At 34.8% G+C, this 26,054-nt stretch overlaps 1 protein-coding gene across 1 annotated transcript; it reads right to left on the minus strand.

Moving 5' to 3' along the window:
• Positions 1 to 138: 138 nt before the first annotated feature.
• Positions 139 to 16,312, minus strand: LOC120185389. The gene is made up of 3 exons (XM_039189623.1): positions 16,063 to 16,312; positions 14,499 to 15,862; positions 139 to 366 (listed from the first exon to the last, which is right to left on the minus strand). Exons 1-3 carry the CDS (start codon positions 16,310 to 16,312, stop codon positions 139 to 141), a joined length of 1,842 nt encoding a protein of 613 aa, XP_039045554.1.
• Positions 16,313 to 26,054: the final 9,742 nt, after the last annotated feature.

Consider the following 26,054-nt stretch of genomic DNA (forward strand, 5'->3'; position numbering starts at 1 on the left):
AGGTGTAATATATAAGATTAATACATCATATTGATCTTGCGCTAAGTTCACTAGATGATTCGCACATTTATTTTCTTTATGGAAAATATGATGAACTTTTTTGACCTTTTTTTTTTGAATTGAGAGTGACATAGAGTACTAATTAACAGCAGCGGGAGGATGAGGAGGACTGCGTGCGTCGGCCAGAACCAGATTACTGATGCCACGAGGAGCAGCGTCAAAGAAGGTGATATTAGCTAACCTTGGAGGAGCCAGTTTGGTAAGCGCATCGGCAACACAGTTGTCAGACCGGGGAATCCATCGAACACGGGTCTCCCAAGCTTGGTTTCTCCAGAATGCAATGGCACGAACTAGGGAGAGAGAGGACTAACCGATGCATCAGCAGCTTCAATGAGGCCCACAGCTTGCAGGTTGATTGTGGAGCCTCTCGCAGGTTGATCAATTGTGGAGAAAGCCTCTCGCATGTTGATTGTGTTTGAACTCACATGGAGCAGTGTCTTCGTGCACTGGTAGAGGCTCAATTGAAGGTGTTATATGCGATTCGGATGGAGGTTGGATAGGTGGTTTCAATAAAAATATTGGCGTAAACTCGATTCTCTAAACTAAGTATAATACTTAATTTTTGTCTCGACTCCAGAATTTGAATAGGCCATTTTCTTAAATAACCCATTCATACTGGCATTGGAAAAGGGGGAAATGTCATCGTATCAGAGAATATCCTAAGGAATCTTGTCATATATAGAGTGATCTTCGTTCAAGGGAAAGAACTATACTAATTGATGTGATTTGATAGAATTGAATACTTTTTTTTAAATAAAATAGGATTAGATGTTTTTTTAAGGAAAAAATAGAATTGGATGTTATTTCCTTAGATATGGGATATTTTATGATTTGAGTATATGTTAATCGTCGATGTAAATGATACAGACCATTGAATGTAAGGAGACTCAAGTATAAATAGAGGCCTTGTTCAACGTATTAGACATAGGGGAAAATGACTCCTCAAATCACAAGATTGATCGACTTTAGATTGATCAACTTTAGATGGTTTTTACTGTATTGATACCATCACTATGGGGTGCTCTGTTTTGACACGAAATCCTATCTTTCTATCCATAAGTGCCTCATTGAGGTTCTCAATTGATGTTTAAGTGTTTTATTTGATATTAGGGGTCATAAAGAGTCTGTAAACATGTTGAAAACACCCATACAATGTAAATTACCATGAACATGTTTTAAGCTATGCAACCTACCAAAACTCACCCTAATGAGTTATATGTGATATAGTTGAGTTAGAAGCGAGTTACTTGATAGTTCTAAGCTGTTAAGAGTATCCAAAGATCAACCCAAGGTGAGATTTTCCTTTCCTTTAGCTTTAGAGAACTCTCCAACTTCTCTCACTAAGCAAGAATCAAAGAATGGATTACTAACTGCATTTAGAGGTTATGAAGGGTTTAAAAACACTTCCTAAGGCTAGAAATATCTGAAAATTGGATTAGAACCAACTATTTCTTCCAACCCCTCACAATCTATATTTTTTCCCAACCATGGCCAAAACTTAATCTTGGGGTCTCAAATGAAAGCTCTAGAAGTGTTGAGTTTGATTCTTGCCTTTAGAATGTTGATTGGGGTCTGAAAAATGATAAGGTTTCTACCTTTGATCTTACAAGAGGAAAATAATGGGTTGAAGAATAAAAGAAGAAGACAAGATTTGTGAAGAAAAAAAGGGAATGGGTTTCGGACGTGATATCGTCTTCAATTAAAGGATTTCAGCTTTAATTTTGAACAATGGTCTAATTACTTCCTTGGTCCTTCTGATTTTAGCTAGAAACTAAAAAAGCCCTTTTTATCCATTATTGGGCTCAAACCAAGCCTAATTTCACTTATTATTGGGTCAAGGCTTCCTACAAGCCATGAGTTTTATTCAAATCCCAATTCAAAATAACTCGAATCTTTTAACCCTAAATGATCAAAGTTACAACTAAATATACATAATGGTCCATAAATAGTACATGTTCTCTAAAGATGACTCAAGACGTACTCTGATAGTCTCTGCTGGTCTGAATTGTTGCACTGGAATGTCTAGTGACAATAACTGTAACACCCCCAACCCGTATCCGACCCGGATACGAGTCCGAAGTGTCACATTGACTTTTCAAACATTTATTCGTATAAAATAGTGAGTAATTTAAAAACTTTGATAACATTTAAACTTATTCAAAACGTTTACAAAAATATATCAGAGTTCATAGAATTTATATCTTTAGACTACATGCCAACTACACTCTATATACAGTACATATATTTTCTGATCTGACATTTGGTAAGGAGAACTGACCTGTCTTGCTCCGCATTACTCTTACTCTTCTCGAAACCTACGTGTGAAACAATCACACGCTAAGTCGAAGACTTAGTGAGGCATAAAAACTTGTAATGCACTTTATAATATATCAATACATGCATGTTCTGTTCTATCATGTTATACCAAATTACATGATTTCCTCATATCATGTAAAATCATATCAGATTAATTAACAATAAATACATACATACACATAAATCATCATTAGCAGTTTATCATGTAATCACATACTTTTATGCTTAACCTTTTCAATCAAACACTATACATACACAACATCATATCATTTGTAATACATTTATCATATCACTAACATATATTTGTTTATATCTCTTGATTAGCCATGTACATATGTGAGAACTATAGATATGTGAGTTTATGGAGGTTGTGCACTAATGCTGTCACCACAACTCATATAAATGCACCGAAGTGCCATATAGAATTGCACCGTAGTGCCGCGTAGAGTTGCACCGTAGTGCCATATAGAATTGCACCGTAGTGTCGCGTAGAGTTGCACCGTAGTGCCATATAATAATGTCCATAAGGACCACATATCATTCCTTAAGAATCATATACATATACTAGGGATCAAGTATGTGTCTCACCAGACTTCACACATGTTCCAAAGAATACATATATGTCCCGAAGGACCACATATCATTCCTTAAGAATCATATACATATACTAGGGATCAAGTATGTGTCTCACCAGACTTCACACATGTTCCAAAGAATACATATATGTCCCGAAGGACCACATAGACCCTCGACTCTTTGCATGCCAACTATACCCCTAGCTCTCAAGACACATAACATGGGCATTTTCTTTTATACTTATCATTTCACATAACACATAATTCAATTACTCATAGAACATTTTCATATGAGTCACATTTACATGTCACATAGCTTATATACTTTCTCGCGTAGTTACATAGATCCATGTCATATAACATATCATATAGCTTAGATCATTTCTCAGATATTCATATAAACATACATATCATATCTTGTTCACATATGATCATATATGCTTCATATAACACATAGAAACACCTAGAACACTTTCTCATAGCTTATATCAATTTTCAGAGTCCTTTCATATTACCTGATGACATATATCATATAGATATATAATAACTGATATTATATTATCTACCTTATGCTCCATTTCTTTGTATTCCCTTTTTCATATCAGCATACATTTAAATATTCTTATATGTCCTATCAATATCCTATAAACTTACTCATATTCTCATATATCATATTTTAATATAATTTGTATAGTAATACTCTATAATTGTATCATATAATGATTTTACCCAAGTACTCCTTTATAAATTTTATATTACATGTTCAATTAGTCTCATGCTATCTTATAAATAATTTCCATTTATTTTATATCATTTTCCTTTTCCACTCACATAAACCATCTATTTATTTAGTTCAATTTCTCATGACTTCCACAATACTCTTTAATAAAACTTTGTAGCTCTTCACTATAATACCTAAACCATAGTTTCCTTTAATTTATCAATCTTCCCTATATAACTTATGTATCCTTATTTATGCCCTCGAATTCATACTATTTTCTTAGAGTCTCCTAACATTTCTCGTATAATCACTTATACCATATCATATAACTTATACTTGATTATCTTATTCTCTCATGTTCATTTCATTTCTTATTACTCTATCATATAACTTATTTCATGTTCTTCCATTATTACATATTAAAGTCTTACATACATCATATAGCATATACAAAGCATATCATTATCTTTAGTCATGCATACATACAATCAATGTAATACAGATAATCACATATAATTATAACCACACATAATCATGTTCATGACTTCATGCATATTACTCTAGGAAATAGACTCATCGCAAGTCTTATTTCCATTAAACACTACATATCACTAGTATGCACTCACCTGGCCTCACTAGTCCATTCCAATCTCTTATCTTCCCTTTTTATCGATCTTACTTGTCAATGATTCCGGAACTCGTTTAGGCTTTGAATCTACATAATTATACATTTTAAGACAATTATTAGATACCTACACCTTGTAATTTGATACTAGCAACTTAAACGAACTTATTAAACCAATATTTACAATTTTCCTTTAGGGGAAATCGGTTCCCTCCTGTGGGGGTATCGATTCCCCCATGACATTCTGGAATTTTATTCGCTTGAAGGGGTATCGGTTCCCCTTGAATGGGTACCGATTCCCCTAGCCCAAAATTACATTTTCAGCACGAAAAATACTTCATTTCAACTTAAACACTTCCTATTTCAACCTCTTTTATATACTAAACTCAAACACACATACTTAAACCCATTTTTGCTTATTTATCCCATTTTAATTCTCAAAAACCTTTCCTCTTATGAAATTCAATAATCATACTCAAATTTTCTATATGTTCTAAATCCAATTGTATCACCCCAAATCTCTTAATTTAACTATTGACAAGTCAAATTTAACTTCAAATTCTACTTATCAATTCTTTTCCAAAATTTCATATAAAAAATCCAAATCTTTAATCTCCCTTAACCCCTCCATTCTTTGATTTTACCGTAACCCAAGCTTTCCTTAAGTTTATCCATCAACTAAAGATCAAAACCAAACTTAAAATTCAAATAATAATCAACTAATAAAACTCTCACCTTTGCCTTGCTCTCCCACGTATGAAGAAGAAGAAAGGAGAAGAGAACTCTGGATGTTTCTCATTTCCCACGTTTATATCACCTTTAAAAGAAAGATAAAAAATTTTTCTGGTCAAATGACCATTTAACCCTTAACTTCTTTTAATAATTACTAAATAACCTTCATCATATATTTCCAATAATCATTAAATTATTTCATTCTTATACGTTAATCACCAAATTCTGAAACTTTTCAATTTAGTCACTAACCCGGTATTGCGGATGTTACAACTCTCCCCTCTTTATAAGAAAATTCGTCCTCGAATTTTCACTGCACATCTTAATAAGAACATATCTTCTAATGTTCTTATGTTGCTTCCCTGACTTATTCTTTCTTGTCATCATCAGAAACTTACTTTTCAATCCTTTAGTTTTCCAACTATCTTTTCCGTTTATACATTCATCTTCTGTTGCTTATCATATAAACAATAACCAGTAATACCAATCCATTGTTGTCTTTTCTCTCATTCGATTATGCATTTTTTCCTTTGACCTTTCTAAAATTCCATATAATGTAACTCATCACGTTGACAGTAACATCCATCTCATCACTCTATATCATAAATCCATCTATTTCTTCATAACTCTCTGATTACCTTATAACCATACCAAACTTGTATTTCGTCATCATTTGACCAAAACACAACTTTAAATCTTCTTCAATTGTGATTAAACATATACTTTAAGGAGTCAAACAATATTTTCACATCACCTTGCACACTTTTCGTGTTTCTATATCGAACTTATCATTTACACTTCCATACAAATCCTCACTTCATTCACTATATCACATTTACGTAATCAAAATATACAACTATATCCAATACAATTTCATCACAAAATCTTGTTAGTCAACGCTAACTCTTTCATTCTAAAGTACAAATCCTTATCATCTCCACACTCTTTCTTATACACAATACTATCCCTTTGTTTCAAATTCATAACTCTGATTTCATTCATATAATGTTACTTATCCTGTAGACAGTAACATCAATTCTTATCACTCAAAATCAAAGATCAATCAATTGATTTCTTTCTTCATTTTCTAATTAATTCTCCACAATCCAAACTTTTACTCATTCTTTCATCATTATCTGTATTACGATACACATAATCTCTTCATATAACCTTACATACTTTTATTACTTCTAATCAAACTTATAATCTGCACTTCCTTATAACCCTTTATCATATTTAATCATTTAAACACCATCTTTTTATTTCTTTATCCATTTATCCTTTTATTATCAAAATCTTCTTATATACAAATCATATCTTTCCTTCCATGTTCACATACTATTGTCTTATCACTTATTTTTATCTCTGTGTAACCATCTTCATTGCATCCTCATAACTTTGATATCCCTATTTCTTCTACTGATCTTTATTCTTTATCATCTTTTGTATTTGTATTTTCTTCTTTAAAGCCACTTTTTAAAACATACCAATGCTTATCTCTTTGCCTACATCATATCGGTATGATCAAGATACATAACCACATCCAGATTCATATCATATTTGAGTAACTCCACTTTATCTTTCCTCCAATCTTATAACTCTAGAACCTTTACTCTGACAGCTAGATAATAACTTTTGTTCAATCTAGGGCACAAGTCCTATTATACCAATCATATACATCATTTCCAATCTAAATTATCTCAAAATTCGCTTACTCAACTTATCAATTTCACCTCTATTCTCATACATTCTGAAATTTCTTTTGTTCAAACTCAACATTCTGACTTCCTGTGTCCTATAATCTGATCATCGATATACACATTCTCAAACTCTTCTTATCAATCCTCAGCTTTACTCAAATATACAAATTCTTAGTTCCTTTTCATTTACTATACCATATTACTATGATCCAAATATGCAACTGTATCCAGATCCATTTCAGATTTGGTTATCATATCCTGACAATATCTTATAATCTTATAATTCCAGTACATTTTTATCACATACTCTAGTTAGCCAATGCTAACTCTTTCCATCTTAACTGCAAACCCTTATCATAAACATACTCTTGTTTATGCGCAATACTATCACTTTGTTTCAAACTCATAAGCTCTGACTTTATACATCTTATACACTTGTCACTGATGCACTTATCCTTGAGTTCTTCTATACGTACTCACCATGTTATTAGATCTTTTTAACATTCTTATGGTGACACCTGTTCACCATATTCTATCTTATCCACATAATAACAAAACTACTTTATATCGTGTTTCCGATTCAAAACAATGAAAACTTCCTATCATTATTCAGATATGATTTCAGCTTTCTGAAATCAACTTTTGATCTTACTAGGCATTTCCTGAGGTGTCCGTTCTTCATCATGCCTGGCCAGGGCAGGTGAATAGCTATCACAATCAGAAATATCACCTTTCACTTACTTCGAAATTATCACGATCAGATTTCTACTGTATTAAACTATTCTTATTCTATTAGCAAGACAACATACTCCTTACACTATCATATCAGAAATTTTTTCATTCTATGTTGGCATGTACACCTTTTATGACACTTTTGACTTCGGTTTATGCCGAGAATTGCTAAACCTTAGCTCTGATACCATTAAATGTAACACCCCCAACCCGTATCCGACCCGGATACGAGTCCGAAGTGTCACATTGACTTTTCAAACATTTATTCGTATAAAATAGTGAGTAATTTAAAAACTTTGATAACATTTAAACTTATTCAAAACGTTTACAAAAATATATCAGAGTTCATACAATTTATATCTTTAGACTACATGCCAACTACACTCTATATACAGTACATATATTTTCTGATCTGACATTTGGTAAGGAGAACTGACCTGTCTTGCTCGCATTACTCTTACTCTTCTCGAAACCTACGTGTGAAACAATCACACGCTAAGTCGAAGACTTAGTGAGGCATAAAAACTTATAATGCACTTTATAACATATATCAATACATGCATGTTCTGTTCTATCATGTTATACCAAATTACATGATTTCCTCATATCATGTAAAATCATATCATATTAATTAACAATAAATACATACATACACATAAATCATCATTAGCAGTTTATCATGTAATCACATACTTTTATGCTTAACCTTTTCAATCAAACACTATACACACACAACATCATATCATTTGTAATACATTTATCATATCACTAACATATATTTGTTTATATCTCTTGATTAGCCCATGTACATATGTGAGAACTATAGATATGTGAGTTTATGAAGGTTGTGCACTAATGCTGCCACCACAGCTCATATAAATGCACCGAAGTGCCATATAGAATTGCACCGTAGTGCCGCGTAGAGTTGCACCGTAGTGCCATATAGAATTGCACCGTAGTGCCGCGTAGAGTTGCACCGTAGTGCCATATAATAATGTCCATAAGGACCACATATCATTCCTTAAGAATCATATACATATACTAGGGATCAAGTATGTGTCTCACCAGACTTCACACATGTTCCAAAGAATACATATATGTCCCGAAGGACCACATATCATTCCTTAAGAATCATATACATATACTAGGGATCAAGTATGTGTCTCACCAGACTTCACACATGTTCCAAAGAATACATATATGTCCCGAAGGACCACATAGACCCTCGACTCTTAGCATGCCAACTATACCCCTAGCTCTCAAGACACATAACATGGGCATTTTCTTTTATACTTATCATTTCACATAACACATAATTCAATTACTTATAGAACATTTTCATATGAGTCACATTTACATGTCACATAGCTTATATACTTTCTCGCGTAGTTACATAGATCCATGTCATATAACATATCATATAGCTTAGATCATTTCTCAAATATTCATATAAACATACATATCATATCTTGTTCACATATGATCATATATGCTTCATATAACACATAGAAACACCTAGAACACTTTCTCATAGCTTATATCAATTTTCAGAGTCCTTTCATATTACCTGATGACATATATCATATAATATATAATAACTGATATTATATTATCTACCTTATGCTCCATTTCTTTGTATTCCCTTTTTCATATCAGCATACATTTAAATATTCTTATATGTCCTATCAATATCCTATAAACTTACTCATATTCTCATATATCATATTTTAATATAATTTGTATAGTAATACTCTATAATTGTATCATATAATGATTTTACCCAAGTACTCCTTTATAAAGTTTATATTACATGTTCAATTAGTCTCATGCTATCTTATAAATAATTTCCATTTATTTTATATCATTTTCCTTTTCCACTCACATAAACCATCTATTTATTTAGTTCAATTTCTCATGACTTCCACAATACTCTTTAATAAAACTTTGTAGCTCTTCACTATAATACCTAAACCATAGTTTCCTTTAATTTATCAATCTTCCCTATATAACTTATGTATCCTTATTTATGCCCTCGAATTCATACTATTCTCTTAGAGTCTCCTAACATTTCTCGTATAATCACTTATACCATATCATATAACTTATACTTGATTATCTTATTCTCTCATGTTCATTTCATTTCTTATGACTCTATCATATAACTTATTTCATGTTGTTCTATTATTACATATTAAAGTCTTACATACATCATATAGCATATATACAAAGAATATCATTATCTTTAGTCATGCATACATACAATCAATGTAATACAGATAATCACATATAATTATAACCACACATAATCATGTTCATGACTTCATGCATATTACTCTAGGAAATAGACTCATCGCAAGTCTTATTTCCATTAAACACTACATATCACTAGTATGCACTCACCTGGCCTCACTAGTCCATTCCAATCTTTAATCTTCCCTTTTTATCGATCTTACTTGTCAATGATTCTGGAACTCGTTTAGGCTTTGAAATCTACATAATTATACATTTTAAGACAATTATTAGATACCTACACCTTGTAATTTGATACTAGCAACTTAAACGAACTTATTAAACCAATATTTACAATTTTCCTTTAGGGGGAATCGGTTCCCTCCTGTGGGGGTATCGGTTCCCCCATGACATTCTGGAATTTTATTCGCTTGAAGGGGTATCGGTTCCCCTTGAATGGGTACCGATTCCCCTAGCCCAGAATTACATTTTCAGCACGAAAAATACTTCATTTCAACTTAAACACTTCCTATTTCAACCTCTTTTATATACTAAACTCAAACACACATACTTAAACCCATTTGTGCTCATTTATCCCATTTTAATTCTCAAAAACCTTTCCTCTTATGAAATTCAATAATCATACTCAAATTTTCTATATGTTCTAAATCCAATTGTATCACCCCAAATCTCTTAATTTAACTATTGACAAGTCAAATTTAACTTCAAATTCTACTTATCAATTATTTTCCAAAATTTCATATAAAAACTCCAAATCTTTAATCTCCCTTAACCCCTCCATTCTTTGATTTTACCGTAACCCAAGCTTTCCTTAAGTTTATCCATCAACTAAAGATCAAAACCAAACTTAAAATTCAAATAATAATCAACTAATAAAACTCTCACCTTTGCCTTGCTCTCCCACGTATGAAGAAGAAGAAAGGAGAAGAGAACTCTGGATGTTTCTCATTTCCCACGTTTATATCACCTTTAAAAGAAAGATAAAAAATCTTTCTGGTCAAATGACCATTTAACCCTTAACTTCTTTTAATAATTACTAAATAACCTTCATCATATATTTCCAATAATCATTAAATTATTTCATTCTTATACGTTAATCACCAAATTCTAAAACTTTTCAATTTAGTCACTAACCCGGTATTGCGGATGTTACAATAACTCCCCACGAACTGCCCCTAAGAACCTGTGCACGGAAACACATTCTGAACGTTGAGCTTACGAGCTCAGTGCCTCACTAATAATTGTATTATAATACATACATTCACTAAATGAGTTAGCTAGTGGCATATGTCTGAACATGTAAAGATACTTTAACTATTGAGTAGGCACCATGGTGTGGTTGAGGGTTCTGCATCTTGGAGCTCACACACCCCTCTAGCCTTTCTGAGATGCCCTCAAGTATCTAGGGTGAGATCCGAAGCTACATCAGAAACATACACATGCCAACTTACTATATCGAGTCTTGTGGCATATGTGCCCAGTCGGCTACTGAGTGCCTTGGCATTGACTTGGATATCCCCTGACTATCATACTCTGCTAAAGAGGAACTCGGGTGTCCTGGTTGTTTCTCAACCGTTGTACAAGGCTAGTTTTATGCAATCCTAGTTGTTATTATTTCTACTGTTATGATATTAATTACTCTAGTGTCAGGGTATCGATACCAAATTTCGGTTCGATGTTTTAAAAAATAACCTAGTATCGATACCCCTATGGGGAGTATCGATACTCCTGCCCTAGTATCGATATTCTATGAATTAGTATTGGTACTACCCCTTTAAAATTCTCTAATTTTTGCCTGAATGAAGAACAATATCAATATTGTTCTTACAGTATCGATACCATCACTACAGGGTGTTATGTTTTGGCACGAAAATCCTATCTTTCGATCCCCAAACGTCTCATTGAGGTCCTTAACTGATGTTTAAGTGTTTTATTTGATATTGGGTCATAAAGAGTTTGTAAACATGCTGAAAACACCCAAACAATGCAAATTACCATGAACATGCTTCAGGCTATGCAACCAACCAAAACTCACCCTAATGATCTACATGTAGTATAGTTGAGTTAGAAGAGAGTTACATGATAGTTCTAAGTTGTTAAGAGTGTCCGATGATCAACTCGAGGTGAGCTTATCATTTCCTTTAGCTTTAGAGCACTCTCCAACTTCTCTCACTAAGCAAGAATCAAAGAATGCATTACTAAAAGCATTTAGAGGTTAGGAAGGGTTTAAAAACCTCAACCCGACTTGACTTGATATGAATATATTAATATTTTAAAATAATTAAAATATTATATTTTATAATAATATATTTATAATTATTTATTATATTTTAAATGAAAACAATTTTATAATATTGTTTTATATTTTTAATAATTAAAAATATAATTTAATAATATATATGAGTATAAATTAACCGGGTGGTCAGTGATTTTTCATCTTAAACCCGAATTCGTCCTGTCCTGAAGTTTTATACTATATAATCCACCATGTCCCAAACCTCGAAATTAAAAAAAATCCTTATAAGATCGAGTCGTGTTGAGATCTATCGAGTTCAGATATTTTGACCATCCCTAATGGCCTTGGTAAAATTAATAAAAGTTAAGGTTACAACTTATAGGTCCTTAAGCATTCAAATTCAAACCACATTACAAAAATCATACTTTATAATAATCAATTATAATTATTATTATTAATATCGTCGAAAGTATATGAATCATACAATTTAATACTTGATATAATTGATCTTGATTATCAATATTATTTTAATTAAAAGTTATGTGCATACCAACTTATTTAAGTGGTTAAAGAAATAGTTGTTGTTCCTAGAGGTTACAGACTCGAACGTTAACGACTACAGTAAGGTGATAAAATATTCATTGACAAATGGTAGAGAATATTTAGAACATATACTAATTTATATTCACCTTAGCTTAATAAAAAATTAAAAGTTATAATTCAAATATGTATATACAATATTACTTTCAACTATTCCTTTTTGTTTATTTTGTTAGGTCCACTTCTTTTATCTTTTTCCCTTTTCTTTATTTTCTTGGCTCAACTTCTTTATTTCTTTCTTTTTTCTTATAGTAGCTCAACTTCTTTTTCCCTTTTTCTCTCTTTCCTTTTCTTCTTCGTTCCTTTCCACTCAGTTCATCCCACGATCTAAAATGCTAGGATGTTATAAATATGATTTGTATTTTATTTTTATATTATATAATTTTGTATTACATATTATTATAACCTAGCTTAAAATATGCTCAATTACACTAAAATACTACTTTGTAATCACTTTATCTTAATAAAAAATTAAAATAAAATAAAAATGTTGAAATATTCTCCATTAAGTGATCTACTTAACATTTTTCATTCAAAAAAATTATAATGGATAATTTTAATTTTAAATTATCAAATATGATTCAATTATTAAATCACTAAAATTATTAATTTGTAGTAATTTATTTTTTCCTTGGATTATTAAACAAAGCCTTAATTAAAGTAAAATATATTCAAACTCATCATGCAATGCCTCAAATTTCATACAAAGTTTTGTATGTTGACATTGTAACGACCTGAATTTTAGGTTAATATTCCCATGTTAACTTGAGCAATTGTTGAGCTAGTTTAGAAAGCAATTAATTTGACTAGTTGAATTTGAGGTGGAACCTAATTAGGTGGAATTGGCCCAAAAGTATGATAAAAAAAAGAGACTTTTGAATTGCATTGCATAGTTCAAGGGCCTGTGGAATAATTTAACCAACTACGAGAGACAAATCTGGGTTGAGATTATCTTTACGTGGGAAAAATGTTCAAAGGCCGATCTATTTAATTCGAATAGGCCCTTTTGCATGCGCTTTGTCTCTCTCCTTTGTGTTCATCTCCCTCCATTTTCAAAGCTCAAATCTTTCTTTCAAGGCTTCAACTTTCTTTAGCAAGCATTCCATTCATGATAGATTGTGGTAAGAATCATCTTCATCACACTCAAAATCCCAAAACAAACTCACTATCTCCATGGATGATGTGAAGTTGTTGGAGGGGTTTAAGAGAGGCATTGGTATAAAAACTAACATCTTGCATCATTATCTCGTTTTAGATTTGCTTTCTAATTCCCATGCTAATTTTATAAAGTTGAAGGAGAAAAGATAGACCTCCCGAGGCGAGATTGACCACAAGAAATTGGAGGAGAAACTTGGTTTTCTGAGTTTGAAAGATAATCCACATCTACCTTGAAACACTTCGTGAATATGTGTAATATGTTGCATATTTGATTAGTCTGGTGCATGTTAATTAAGGTTTAAGAATTACTTTTTTTTGGATAATTCATCAATTTTATTACCCAAAGAAGCATAAAATGCTACAAAAAATATTGATCTCAACACCTAATGTACAAACTACATACAAAAAACATCAGATCGGTTCTAATATAAACCCCATGAAGTACAAAGGTTAGAGTTAACTCTATCAGTCCTATTAATGTTTTCCCCCCTAAGCTTGATTCCTACAAATTCTTTGATGCAAATCAGAAGATCATCATTGGCTCGGTGGTATCCTTTAAATATTCGTCTGTTACGCTCCTCCCACAAAAGGTATAAAGCAGCACACCATGCAAGCTTAAGGATTATAGATAAGAGAGACTTTCCTTTCCAAGATCTAGAAGCCCAAACTAGCAATTCCTCCCATGTTGAGCATTGTTTATTGATGCTGCTGAGAAGTAGAATATTTTTCCATAAGAATGAAGCAGTATCGCAGTCAAAGAACAGGTGGTTTCTAGATTCCATTTTATCATTACCAGCACGCAATTCCCTTCGATGATAATTCCCATTCGCATCAGTCGGTCTCGGGTTGGCAGTCTGTCGAGGATTGCCATCCAAGCAATGAGACTGTGCTTAGGAATATGTTGTGGGAACCAAATCAGTGAATGCCATGGAACTTTGATTTCCTTCACCCTAATATCCTGCCAAATGTCTTTAATAGAGGATGCCCTAATCGAAATAGGTGTGGTTGCTGCACTGCGTAGTTTGAGGATACGATTGAAACTCCAGTTGAAACTGGCTCTGTTTTCCATTTGACACAGATTTCTACCCTTTATTACATAAGCATGGTTCCAAGCAATCCATAGAGAACCCTCTCCAGCCAGTAGATTCTTTAAGAGTTTGATCAAGCAAGCTTTATTCCAATCTTTTAGGTTTTTCAGCCCAAGACCACCCTCAGATTTTAATTGACAGATTTTAGTCCAGCTGATTCTTGCACCCGTAGCAGATTTATCTGAGCCTTTCCAGAAGAACCTAGAGCAAAGTTGTTCAATTTTGCTTATTATGGCTTGAGGAAGGGGAAGCTGTCGGCACCAGTAATTAGCAATATTGAACAAGACTGCTCGAACGAGTTCAAGTCTTCCCGCGTAACTCAGATTTTTACCAGACCATAGAGTGAGCCTAGCTTTAATACTTGCAATGAGGGATTCACAGTCATTTTCAGAGAGTTTGCGAGTTATCAATGGTACTCCAAGGTATCGAACGGGTAAATGACCATAAGTGAACCCTGTAGCTTGCTTGATATGCTCGATGTGACTAAGAGAAATTCCAGCAGTGAAGAACATATATTTTGCAGCATTTAAATTCAGACCAGACATCTCATAGAAACTTTCAAGAACAGTAATGACACCAATTACTGATTCAACATTACCCTTACAGAATATCAGTAGGTCATCAACAAATGATAAGTGAGTGATTCCTACTTTCTTGCATTTAGGATGATAATTAAAAAGTCCTCTAGCAGCAGCCATATTAAGCATGGAGGAAAGAATATTCATAGAAAGAACAAAGAGGATAGGTGATAGAGGTTCACCTTGTCTAATGCCTCTTGCTCCATTGAAATAGCCAATAAGACTTCCATTGAAAGAGATTGAGAATCGAGCTTGTTTAAAGCAAGCTTCAATCCAATCGATAAATCTTTGAGGAATATCCAAGGCTTTAAGAACAACAGATAAAAAACCCCAATGAAGAGTGTCAAATGCCTTTTGAAGGTCAATTTTTAAAGAACATCTTGGGGAGATGGCTTTCCTTCCATACCCTTTAACAAGATCTTGTGCCAGTAAGGTGTTGTCAACAATGCTTCTTCCTTTAATGAATGTAGTTTGATTTAAAGAAACCATTCCTGGAATAAGGGGAGTCAGTCTTTTGACTAGAATCTTAGTAATAAACTTGTAAATGACTGAGCAGCAAGAGATTGGTTGAAATCTTTGATTTTACTTGGATTTGGGACTTTAGGGATAAGAGCAATTGTGATAGCATTAAAAGAATGAAGCAGTGAGGAATGCTAGAAAAAATACTTAATTACTCTCACTACATCTTCACCTACAATGGACCATGTCTTTTTGAAGAACAGTGGAGTGTATCCATCAAGCCCCGGGGCTTTGTCATTGCCTTGTTCAAAGATAGCTTCCTTGATTTCTTTTGTGGTGACATCTTTGATGAGATTTGAAGAATGCTCTGGAGGTAGTGAATAACTTAGGATATTTTTCAAGAAATTATAGTCACAGCCTTCGACGTTAGTATCTACGCTCCCAATTAGATTCTTGTAGAAAGCTATCACCTCGGAGGCCATATCATCGAAGGATTATAATCTTAATCCTTGATCATTAATGAGCATTCCAATAGTTTCCTTCTTGTTCTTGACAGCAACAGTAGAATGGAAGAATTTGGAGCATTTATCCCCTTCTTTTATCCATTGAATCTTGGCTTTTTTGTTTCAAGAACATTAGCTCTGCTTCTTCAAGCATGAAAAGATCTTTTTGAATCTAGAGCTCTTTGTCAATAGGATTCGTTCCTTTTAAAGAGAGCATTTGCTGTTGTTCTAACTCCATTCTCTTAGACTTGACCCTATTGGATATCTCACTAAAGCAAGAGTTATTAAAGCTCTTTAGACTTGTCTTGAGGCGCTTGAGCTTGAGGAACAAGATTAACATCGGAATTCCAAAAATAGTAGGGTGCCAAGACTGTTTTACTACACTCAATAAAGTAGGATGTAGTGTCCAAAGTTGAAGAACTTAAACAGTTTGGGGAGGTTAGTAGGAGCATCTTTAGAGAACCATGCAATTGCCATACAGTGGTCGGATACGCCCGGTGCTAAGAATTCAACAGCAGATTTTTGAAAAATAGTAGCCCAATTGGAATTAATAACTCTGTCCAGCTTCCTTGTAAGGTAAGACCCGGATTGCTTATTGCTCCAAGTGAAAATAGGTCCTATGTAAGGATGATCATGTAGGTCTAGCTCATAAGAAACATCTTGAAAATCTTTCATTTCTGAAGTGGGGCTAGGACATAAGAATTCATAGTCGGAAGATTCATCAGGATGTAAGGTGATGTTAAAATCATCGCCTAGCATCCAGGGGAGATGACCAATGTTTCTCTCCAGGATATAAAGCTGCTGCCATAGCTATCTTCGAATAATGTTGTCATTACTACCATAAACAGCAGATAAAACAAAAGGGGCTCCTAAAAAAGAGCCTTTGACAGTAATGATCTGATCAGACGCTTGAAGGATAGATAATTCAATATTTTTCTTCCATGGTATCCATATTCTCCCATTGACAGTAAAATCATAATTCGAACTAACATGCCAATTTAACAATTTAGAATCAAAAATAGGTATGGATTTCTCCTCTTTAACTCTAGTTTCCAGCAAACATAAAATATCTACTTTATTTTGAGAAGCTCGAAGAAGTACCTTATCTTTTTAGAGGATTATTGAATCCTCTAATGTTCCAGAAGCTTACAATCATTGTGAGGGAGAAGTTAGAGATGGCCCTGTACCCCCCTGCTGTTGAACTTGTAACTTTTCTTAGCTTGTTCTTCTTTTTCACTTTGAGCTCTTTGACTAATTCAGCTACTCCCTTAGATGCAGCTCTGCTTGTTCTAAGAGGCACATCAATGTTTGTAGCGTTTTCTTTAACAGAGTTTAGGAGTTCATATCTATTACTTGAGCCAGTAAAAGAGGCATTTTCCTTGGCTGGACGTCCTCTAGCTCTTTTAGGGAGAGAGTTCTGGGGATTACAAGAATCCTCTTTAGAAGGAGGAATATGTTCGGTTACAATTTCATTGCCAAGACTGCCATTAGAAGGTTCTGTAGTTTCTGCATTAGCATCTGCGCAAGCAGGTTCAGTAGCAGTTTCAATCTTTTGAGGAGCTTCATCAGGAATTTCAGAAGCAACATGAGCGTGGTTCTTATCGGATCCTTCTGTGGAGTACGTAGTGTTATAATCATCTTTTTTCTTCCAGACTTGTGTTAGGCTAGGATTGGATGAAATTTTTACTAGGCAGTTCTTTTCGTTATGGACAAACTTTCTACAATTCCTACATTTAGGAGGCAACCAAGGTATTTCAATGTAAATCGAAGTGGTAACATTTCCATTGAGGACAACATCAATAGATTTAGGGATGTCATCATCAACACTAACTTCCACATAGATTTTTACAAATTCCAGTCTGGTCTTGGAGGCTGTTACTGAATCCATTTAGATGGGGACACCAATACCACTTGCAATATAGCTTAGACCCACTTGGGAATAAAGTTCTAATGGTACATTGTAGAGGTGAACCCAGATTGGTATTTTAGACAAATCAAAATGTAGACGTTTAAGACTAGGTTCCCATTTACGAAGAATTAGGGGTTTGTTGTGTATATGCCAGGGGCCATTTTCAATAATCCAATCCCTAGCTGATTCATTCAGATGAAAAAGAGAAGATATAAAGATTACTCCCGGCTAGACTCACCTGAACTCGGGAACCTTGCAGAGCTTTTCTCCACAATGAATCAACAATCCGCTGCATTGTCGTAAAATTTGGTGCTGGCCCAAGGAACTGCCCCACTAATGATAGTTTCCATTCGGAAATTCCGGCTTCAAGGATCTCTGGGGGAGGATTAATTGTTGGAATCTCGTCTTTGATTATGGGAGGATGGTAATCTAGGGATTGGCTTGAAGAGCTCCCGAAAAGTTTCCTCCAGTCCATCCAAATGAAGGAAGGGATTAAGGAAGATAACAGACATTAAAATAAGATACAAGAACGAAAGGGTCACCGGAGACACGACGGAATCCCTCCAAAAAAGTCCTCTTCTTCTTCTTCAAGAATTACTTTTTCATCCTTATTTTACATCATCTCAAACTGAAATTTCACATGAAACTTTATTATGATATAGAACAATTAAAATGCAAACCAGTGAATATGAGCAATTATAATCAATGTGTTAGCAATTACACATCAGCATGATCGACAAGAATTTAAAAATTAAATCTTCATTTTTCAATTTATTTTAAGTGTGATTATATATATATAACCACCGGTGTCTGATCTATTAATTACTAATTCGGATCGGATACTACAGAGGCAAACAACCCTCCCAGCCCAGTTTACTCCATTCGCATCATCACGATTTGAACCTCTGACCTACTCAAGGGGTCTACTCCTCACCTACTAGATAAATTGATTGTTGGTAAAATATGATTGATCGACAAGAATTTAAAAATTAAATCTTCATTTTTCAATTTATTTTAAGTGTGATTATATATATATAACCACCGGTGTCTGATCTATTAATTGACTAATTCGGATCGGATACTACAGAGGCAAGAACAACCCTCCCAGCCCAGTTTACTCCATTCGCAATCATCACGATTTGAACCTCTGACCTTACTCAAGGGGTCTACTCCTCATCCTACTAGATAAATTGATTGTTGGTAAAATATGATTATATATTAATAATTACACAAACAACTATAATTTCATAAATATATTTATTAACAAAATATAACTGTATCTTAAATCCTTAAACATAGAATTAAAATTACCTTTCACGCTAAATTCAATGATTAAAATTTATGCTAATACAAAAATAATCATAGATCGTTTTGGTTTGCACATATGAAACAGTGAGTAATGCATGTGTTAGTATATTTACATTTAAATATATATAACTATCATATGATAGGCGTTTTTCCCAAAAAATCACCGGTGACCGGTATATTTACCGATCTAACACCGGTCATATTATATTTTCTGATCTAACACCCGTAGCAGTAAAGCGCTCTCCCTGCCCCACGCTATATGATGATTTGGCGCCATGTGGGGTATAGCTCGCCCCCTGTACCGCGCTATATGCTGACATGGCTTACACGTGGGTATAGCGCGCCCCCTGATCAACGATATACGCCACGTAGGGGTATAGCGCCGCCCCTGCTCAGCGCTATACCTTTTATATGAATAATTACATATAGCGTGGTCGTCCAAAATCCAATCGAATTCATTATGATATGGATATTCGAGAAAGATCTAGACAAGACAGAAGATGTGGGCATTCGCTGATGAAGATTAAAAAAACGAACACAATCATTAAATTTTATCAAAGTAATAACAATTTGGTATTTGAATATAATTTTAAATACAACAAACTTACAATAAGAATTAAATGGTAAATGATAACCAAATTACAATAACTGATATTAAATGATAATAAACAAAATTAACTGAAATACATTAAAAAAAAAGTCCAACAAATTTAACAAAATAAAGTAAGTATTAAATGAGAAATAATAAAAAATTACAATTTAACAAAATAAAGTAAATACAAATATAATAAAAAAAATCTATCGATGCCTACGACGCGAATGTGTTCCGCAGGGCGGTGACTGTCGGTCTCGAGGAGGATTTCTTCGTATCACTGGTTCTGACTCCTCGCTATCATCATCATCACCATCGTCGTCGTCGTCGTCGTTTTCATCCTGAGCAGGTACATTAGGTTGATGAGGAGCTGATAACGATGAATCACCTCCATAGAATAAGGACCCTAGAGGTGTATGACTGACTATCCCACCGGCCTGCGAAAACTGGGAAAACTCATAAAACCCAGACATCGTTGAGTGTGAAAACTGTACAGGAGGTGTCTGTGATGCGGCCATGGGTGATGAGCCTGAACCCGCCAGATATCTAGCATATGAACCCCAAGTTGGATCTACAAACATAAACCCATAATAACCTCCAGGAGGGGTCATCTGTGACGGTAGCGGCGGTGGGGTCATAAAATCAGGTGAAGGCGGCGGCGGCGGCATCTGGTAATGGAAAGGCAGCGGCATCATATATGGTTGCGGCATCATAAATGGATGCGATGGATGCTTTGAAGGTCCTGCTGGTGCAGCTGAGGATAAATCGAAAGCATATGCTCTCCGTCCACGAGTTGGGGGATGATGGTGTTGTGTCGGTGAACGTCTCTGTCGACGTCGTAGAAAGGTCTGCCCTCGTGCATCATCGGGAAGCAGAAACGGTTTGCCATTACTGTTGAACCACTCATAATAACCGTCAGCAACCATCAAGAGGTCAAGTAAAATGGGCTCTCTACGGGGAAGGCACCGATGTCGATCATCCCACAACACGACCCACTCATGATGCCTCACCAGCCAATCTGTATCTGTCTTACCGCGTCTATCTAAGCTATGCAAGAGATGCTTCCGAAATTGGTTAAAAACAACCAAACTGCCGGAGCACGCGATCAGTAAAGTGCCACTCGACGGTCGCATAACAGATCAGAGGGACCATCGCCATCCAAACATCTGATGGGCCCCTCAACTCAGGTGGGATCACCACCCTCACATCATCAGTATAATATGGCACCCATTCAAACTAAAACAAATATTATATAATTTTTTATCAAAATAATAATCTAATTATATAACTATAATCTAAAATAGATTTTTAAACATTAAAATTCATACCTGTGTGCCAGCCTTCTGATCGATTAGCACCCTAATTTTTTTCTAAATCATCAGGTAGCTCCTGATGATTTTTCCTATCAGTAGACCACCTATTCAAGGAAAAAATTATTATACGTTGTATAAAATTATTAATATACAAATCAGTTTTATAATTACCTCAGAAGTAGTGGAAATACGAATGGGTTCTTCACAACGAGACAAAAAAGGGCAATCGATACCATGCCCAAGATTACAGCAGTAGGAGACATCCGCTGATAGCATTACGCCTGTAGTCAGAGGCTTCACACATCTCCCTGTACAGTAAAGCCAAAACTACCAAACCCCAACTGAATAATCCGACCAGACAAAAGTCGTTAAGATGTCGCAACTACATGCAGTGAACTAGGTTGCGCGATTTGTCCGACATCAACAACCCTCCTATCAGCTGCAGTATGCATACCCGTGCATACATCTTAACTTCATCCTCAGAGGCGTCTACGCTCAACTCCCAAAAATTGGCATCTAACCAATTTAACGGTATCCTACCTCCGATAAAACTTTCCGGAACACGTCCTAGATTATCCTGGTACAAAGTAGTCCAGGGACCCTACGAGATCCCTGATATCACATCTCCATCCACCGGAAGCCCTAGGTGCATAGCAATATCCTCAAGTGTAATCGTGCACTCTCCGCACGGAAGATGAAATGTGTGGGTCTCTGGCCTCCACCGCTCTACTAAGGCAGAAATAAGGTCTGGTTGTATCTTACAGTGACCCTGATATCTACCTATGTAACCAAATCCAGCCTCTACTAAATACGGCAAGACACGGCTAGGTATCACTAACTTAAGATTCCTAATAAAAAGATCTAATACACGGTCATTCTCCTAAAATTAAATAATTACACAAATTAATTCTTAATCTAATAATCATGTATTAAATAGATCAAAAAATTATTACAAATAATTTAAATTAAATTAAAACGTTAAAATGTTACAGTATCAGCAAAGTGTCGAGATATATGATTTCCATCCAAGCGAAGTAGACCGCCTTCCATTATATATCTGCAAAAAAATTATATTAGTAAAATATTAAATAAAGTAAAATGCTTAAATAAATTAAATACATAATATTAAAAATATTATAAAATATACCTTAAACAGAGAGAGTATTTGAGAGAATTTGAGAGAATATGGTGTGATGAAAGTAATAGAGGATGGGAGTATTTATAGGGAGAATTGGGGGGTAATTAAAGGTATAGCGCGCGCCCTGTACCGCGCTAAACCTCACGTTTTAGATAAACAACTATAGCGCGGATCAGGGGGCGCACTCTGCCCACGTGTAAGCCATGTCAACGTATAGCCGGTACAGGGGGCGCGCTATACCCCACGTGGCGCCAAATCAACATATAGCGCGGGGCAGGGAGCGCGCTTTACTGCTACGGGTGTTAGATTAGGAAATATAATCTGACCGGTGTTAGATCGGGAAATATAATCTGATCGGTGTTAGATCGGTAAATATATCGGTCACCGGTGATTTTTCGGGAAAAACGCCCATATGATAAGCATCAATCAAATTGATACAACAAAAGCGTTGTGGGCCCATAACCCACAAGTTTCGCTGGTATTTGATGAGGTGTATTTTATTTTATTTTTTCGTGTGATTTTTATTTCACAAATTTGGGTTTATTTTGAGTTATCAACAATTCTTTTCTTTATTATGTAACTCGATCAAGACTATTCTCTTATTTTTTTTCTATTTTTTCCTTCTTCAAGATTTTAAATAAAGAGAATATATATATATATTGTTGAAAAGTCAACTCAACATTCAAGTGGCCAAATTGATGGCAACCTTTCGGTGAGAGTTGAAGACAAAAAACTTTCGGTGCATGTGCATTAATTGGCACCAAATTATTGATTTTTAGCAATGGTAAAATTGTAACTTTAGTCCCCTAAACTTTAGATCATTTATAAGATTAGTCCTTAAGCTTCAACTATAAATACTCTAGGCCATTTAGCTTCAAAACATCCCAAATCATTTTAGCTTTCTCCCAATACTAGAGAATTTACAGAGTTTTCTTGAAAGTTGTTTTCTCCTTTTTATCAAGAGAGAATTGTCATTGTTTTCTCCTTGTTAGATCAAGAGAAGTTGTAATTCCTATTTTCTCATAGTGAATTTCTTCTACCGTTTCCTGTGGTTTTTATCCTATATTATTTAGGGGTTTTCCAAGTAAAATTTGTGTATTCTTTATCTTCATTTTTATTTTCTCAAATTATCTGTTACGATTTTGCTCTATCCGATAGCCGTATTCCACAATAATTGGTATCAGAGCCATATTAGAGTGTGTAATATCTACTTATTGTCTTTGTGGTTGCCACCAAAAGGTGGATCCTCCAACATAAGAAAGTAAGAAGGTATTACTCATTCTTTGAAGGTTCAAGAGAACTATTCACGATAGTGAAATAGTGGGAGCTATCCGTAATAGAAGCTATGGCAACGAAATTTGATATTGAAAAATTCAATGGGAGAAATTTCACATTGGAGAAATTTCTCATTGTGGAAATTGAAGATGAAGGCTATCCTGAGGAAAGACGGTTGTCTAGCAGCTATTAGTGAAATACCGGTAGATTTCACAGATGACAACAAATGGATCGAAATAGACGGGAATGTTATGTCAAACTTTCATCTAGCATTAGCAGATGAAGTATTGTCAAGCATCGAGGAGAAGAAGGCAGCTAAGGAGATATGGGATCGTCTCACCAAATTGTACGAGGCCACATCGTTGCACAATAAAATTTTTCTTAAGAGGAAATTGTACACTCTACGTATGCCAGAATCTACATCAATGACGGAGCACTAAAACACATTGAACACTTTATTTTCTCAGCTTACATCCTTAAGATATACAATAAGAGAACAAGAACGGGTTGAACTTCTACTTCAAAGTCTACATGATTCGTATGATCACCAGTCTAGTCTTCGATGAAGTTTCAGTTGTTATTCTACAAGAAGAAAATCGACGTAAGAACAAGGAAGACAGACAAGTAAATCTGCAACAAGCAGAAGAGTTGACAACGATGAGAGGTAAATCAACAGAACGTGGCCAAAGTAGCAGTCACAAACATGGTAGATCGAAGTCGAGAAGCAAAAAGAAGTTAAAGTGCTACAACTGTGAAAAGAAGGGTTACGTGAAGAAGGATTGATGGAGTCTAAATAAAAACTCCAATCCACATGGCAATATCGCAAACACTGCATATGATGGAGATGCTCTATGTTGTGAAGCGTCAACCATCGTGGAAGGCAGAAAAAGATTTTCAGATATATGACTCATTGATTCGGGAGCAACATATCACATGACCTCAAGAAGAGAATGGTTACATCATTATGAACCTGACTCAGGAGGATCTGTGTATAGTTGCAATGATCATGCCTTAGAGATCGTTGGCGTGGGAACCATCAAATTGAAGATTTATTATGGAACAATTAAAGTTGTTAGAGATGTGCAGCATGTGAAAGGCCTAAAGAAAAATTTATTATCCTACGGATTGCTGGATAATAATGCAAGCAAAATTGAAACACGGAAAGGAATCATGAAGGTGTTATGTGGAGCACTTGTGGTGATGAAAGGCAAAAAGATAGCAGCAAACTTGTACATGCCAAAGGGAGAGACTTTGCTAGAAGCAGAAACCTTTGTTGCCTCATATAGTTCAGATTCTACAATGTTATAGCATCAGAAACTTGGACACATGTCAGAACAATGAATGAAAGTTCTTGTGGAGCAAAAGCTACTTCCAGGCTTAACAAAGGTATCACTTACTTTGTGTGAGCATTGCATAACAAGTAAGCATCACCGGTTGAAATTCAACACGTTAAATTCTAGAGGCAAAAGTGTTCTAGAATTGATTCATTTTGACGTATGGAAAGCACCAGTTACATCCCTAGGCGGAGCAAAGTACTTTGTCTCATTTATTTATGACTACTCTTGGAGATGTTGGGTGTACCCTATTAAGAAAAAGTCAGATGTGTTTTCCACTTTCAAAAACTTCAAAGCGCGGGTGGAACTTGATTCTGGAAATAAGATCAAGTGTTTCAGAATAGATAATCGAGGAGAATACACAAGCGAATAATTTGAAGACTTTTACAGGAAAGAAGGCATCAAAAGATAGTTCACAGTGGCGAACACTCCTCAACAAAATGGAGTGGCAGAACGGATGATCAGAACCTTGTTAGAAAGAACAAGAGCAATATTGAGGGTTGCAGGCCTAGAAAAATCATTTTGGACTGAAGCAGTCAACACCGCCTGTTATTTGGTGAATCAAGCTCCATCAATTGTAATAGAGCTGAAGACACCAATGGAGATGTGGACTGGTAAACCAGCTGATTATTCAAACCTCCATGTATTTGGAAGTATTGTGTACATGATGTACAACTTCCAAGAAATTTCAAAGCTGGATCCAAAATCCAGGAAATGTAAATTCTTGGGGTATGCTGATGATGTAAAGGGGTATCGCTTGGGGGATCCCACTTCCCGCAAAGTGATCATTAGCAGGGATGTTATCTTTGTAGAAGATAAAATATAAAGAAAAGAAGACGATGATAGTGCTGA

Source organism: Hibiscus syriacus, unplaced genomic scaffold (assembly GCF_006381635.1).
Source record: "Hibiscus syriacus cultivar Baekdansim isolate YM2019G1 unplaced genomic scaffold, ASM638163v2 tig00113123_pilon, whole genome shotgun sequence".
NCBI lineage: Eukaryota > Viridiplantae > Streptophyta > Magnoliopsida > Malvales > Malvaceae > Hibiscus > Hibiscus syriacus.